Source organism: Haliaeetus leucocephalus, unplaced genomic scaffold, assembly GCF_000737465.1.
Source record: "Haliaeetus leucocephalus isolate CR32 unplaced genomic scaffold, Haliaeetus_leucocephalus-4.0 Scaffold517, whole genome shotgun sequence".
NCBI classification, from domain to species: domain Eukaryota; kingdom Metazoa; phylum Chordata; class Aves; order Accipitriformes; family Accipitridae; genus Haliaeetus; species Haliaeetus leucocephalus.
Window position 1 is genome coordinate 3,745,460 of NW_010972953.1, and position 2,500 is coordinate 3,747,959.

General features: G+C 40.2%; 1 protein-coding gene across 1 annotated transcript in view; it reads left to right on the top strand.

Moving 5' to 3' along the window:
• Positions 1-2,500, top strand: part of SRRM1 (serine/arginine repetitive matrix 1) — an 18,109-nt gene that overhangs the window by 176 nt on the left and 15,433 nt on the right. Inside the window, exons 2-3 of the mRNA XM_010576347.1 lie at positions 49-238; positions 2,313-2,402. Coding sequence (XP_010574649.1) covers positions 49-238; positions 2,313-2,402 — 280 coding nt within the window. The remainder of the gene's footprint in view (positions 1-48; positions 239-2,312; positions 2,403-2,500) is intronic.

Here is a 2,500-nt window from a genome sequence, read left to right on the forward strand (position 1 = left end):
GGGGGGGGCACACGTGCCCGCAGTACGGGGCTCCGTCGCCGTCTCTAGGGGCCGCGTTCGCCCGACCCGGCCCCGCACTCCGGTGCGGCTTGGGACCACCGGCTCCTGCGTTAGGCCCTGGGGGCCGGAGGGGCTCCGACCCCGCCAGAGGAAGAGGGGTCCCACCGCGTCGGGGTCTGCCCCGTACCGGCTTGTGTCACGGCTGCCTGCCGAGCTGACGGGCCTTTACAGGGAGGAAGTGTGGGAGAAAAGGCCGAGGGGCAGATGGGAGGTGAACCCGGTTTTGCAGTGAAAGGCACTTCGGTGTCCACATTCAAAGGAAATGGACAAAACTGCCCTTTTTTTTTAAGAGAGGAATTTTTAAACTGTGACGTGAAGATTTTTAAGTGTATTCAAAGCAAAAAGAAGTTATGTTTTATTTTTAGGTTGGTATTTGATTTTTTTTTTGATTGCTGCCTTTTTCTCTAATATTCTTACAGCTGTGCTGTATATTCTGCAGATACTAGTAAACAGTAACCTACCTAGGGTATATTTATTTTCAGCTTTTTCTTCCATTAATTAAAATGAACCTATTTTTGGGGTGTTCCTTGACAACTTTGAAAACCAATTTTCCAAGATTCATTCAGCTGTTCAGCCCTATTATTTTTAGTCCTGCAACTAGGATGGTTTTAAAACATGAGGGCACACATAACTCTTCACTTAATTCAATTTTGTGTTAACATACTAGCTTGAGAAAAATAATTAACAAGCTAAAACTACACTTGTTCTGTCTAATGCAATGTTTAAAAAGGTTACAAGTAGTTGTAAATGACAGCAGAATTACTGGGACTGAAAACACTGAATTAGAAATCTAATGTTCTTTTAAACTGGCCTGTGAAAGGTGGCTGTTTATAAAAACAAAAGCAACATGGCACTGAAATGGGGCTGTAAACCGTGTTCTGTTCTGGTTTTAGTCTGGGTTCAGGAGAAACCAAAGTTCTTGTGGAAATGACAAAAGTGCAACAGAGCAGCAGTTTGAACTCGCCATATTAAGAAAGCTGCTGTTAATAATTCTTGCAGTTCTTCACACTTCTGTAAAGTTGTCAGTGTAGGCTGTTTTGTCTCTGCCTTGAAATTCCTGTGACACTGTTCTCTGTGTCTTGTTTGGTTACCCTTGCTGCTTGCCATGTGTTATAAACAGGCCAAGAAAAAATTTGTTCCTTTCCACTTCTGGGTTGTGAAAGACAGAATTAAAAAAAAAAAAATAATATAGAACATTAAATTCTTGAGTGATCTGACAAGTATTGCGTTTGTTGCTAGTGTGTAAGCCACGCAGTAGGCTGCAAATATTATTGAGAGTTTTAAACAGACTTAATCCTGGCAAGTGCCTGTGCCACAATCAGTCTTTAGGATATTGTTCCCTTTCAATATCTGATGATTTCATAGCATGTTATGTTGCTAATTCCAGGTGCTTTCTGATCAAATGAAGTAGTTGGGGTTACCTTAGAATTTGAGCTCTTTCTTATTTATTATCTTTTGGTTTCTTAGCAGCTGATATTTTTACTGGCACTCAACCTCTTCTTCTGTGCATAGGAAATTGCATGTATTAAATTCCTGTGTTTTCCATCAGTCAGGCTGGTTTCCTGAATCAACTTAACTTCACATGTGAACTGTGGGTTTGTTTTGAATCATTAACAGGTCATCAGTATTTGGATGCAGTTCTGCACATACTCTTGTTAATGTGTGGTTCTGTTTACTTCTGTGCAAGTAAATTTTCCAGAACTGGACTTTCAAGCCTTTCAATTCCAAATGAATTAACCTATAGTTTCTGTTCATGAAAGTGGAACGAGTTGGTGAACTTCAACAGAGCATGATCAATAAAATAGTATTCTTTGTACCCTTGCTGGCTCTGTGTTGGCTGATTTGCTTCAGAGAAATTTACCCAAAGGTTTCATAGATGCCACTGTAAACAAGTATGACATTTTTGTTCTTGGACAGAGGAGAAAGAGCTTATTCCTTCTGAGAAGTTTGTGAATTCCAACATATGTCCTTTTCATAGCAATTTGATACTACTGTACTTTTAAATTTGTAAGTAGTATGCCAGGGAGATTATATGATTAAGGTGTCACTGTACAGCTCAGGAGCCTGTTTACCCATTTAGCGTAGATGAAGACTACAGTGCTAAAATTGAAAGGCACCTGAAAAGGCTTATTTGCTTACAGAATGGTATGACTGGTGTTGCTGTGCACTGTCTGGTGCAAATATGTGGGAAACTAATACTTGAAGATATTTTTAGTCTGTATGACATTCAACTCTTATTTCCTGTGCTTTAGGGAACAAGTGCAGAACAGGACAATCGCTTCAGCAACAAGCAGAAGAAGCTGTTGAAGCAGTTGAAATTTGCAGAATGCTTAGAAAAGAAGGTAAGTTGGTTCGAATGAGATAGGCAGTAAGACACACAAATTGAAGACAATTTTCAATGGAGTAATTGGGTATTAGATGGTACATATAGGAAGGAATG